Below are 770 nucleotides of genomic sequence, written 5' to 3' on the forward strand. Positions count from 1 at the left end.
ATATAAACACACCTATACACACTACATATATATGTAAAGGTGTGCGTATCATCTACACAAGCACATATGCATATGCAATAACAGGCTTTCAAATTTGGGCAAGAATATGAGATGAAATCTAAGCATTGTTGGCTCAGATAGCAGCTCGCTTGCTAGTGACAGCCTGGAAGCCTGACTTGATGCTTGTGACAGAACAGCAGGGACCACAGGTCTCACACTGTAAGAACAGCCTCGTGTTTTTCTGGAGCAAGGTCTCTGGAGACTAGTGGGTATGGCATGTGACATATTCCTTAATATATTTTCTGACAACTGTTTTTATCTGTTTATGTTGGAAACGTCCCTTGATGATTAATTGGGTGTTACCATCGATTGAACCACTGTACCCAAGTCAGCTAACAGAGAAGCTAACACATGCTTAGGTTCTTTATAAAGCGATCTGCATATTTCAGAGAAGTTGGCAAAAGATGTCTTCTTTGTGCTGATTCTTAATACTTGTGGCAGTTTCATGACAAACCATTTCTTCTTTCCAGCAACCATGTTAGGGTTCTTCTCTCTTATAATGTCAGACACTCTTGTAAGTAACTCATAATATGTGTAATCACGATCAGAACCATACCAAGCCTTACTACGACCAATTTCATCATCATCACCACCACCACCATCATCATCATCATCATCATCATCATCATCATCATCATCATCACCATCACCATCACCATCATCATCATCATCATCATCTGCCATTTCTTCCTCCACAACTTGTTCATCTA

General features: G+C 39.9%; 1 protein-coding gene across 1 annotated transcript; it reads right to left on the reverse strand.

The window, feature by feature from the left end:
* Window positions 1–133: 133 nt before the first annotated feature.
* On the reverse strand, window positions 134–642 carry LOC106874746 (eukaryotic translation initiation factor 2 subunit 2-like; the record flags this gene model as incomplete). Its single annotated transcript, XM_014922586.2, is given in 2 exon segments — window positions 134–378; window positions 381–642. Coding segments are annotated over 2 exon segments (507 nt in total), but the record flags the coding sequence as incomplete, so codon positions are not given.
* Window positions 643–770: the final 128 nt, after the last annotated feature.

This window comes from Octopus bimaculoides, chromosome 7, assembly GCF_001194135.2.
Source record: "Octopus bimaculoides isolate UCB-OBI-ISO-001 chromosome 7, ASM119413v2, whole genome shotgun sequence".
Lineage (NCBI taxonomy): Eukaryota > Metazoa > Mollusca > Cephalopoda > Octopoda > Octopodidae > Octopus > Octopus bimaculoides.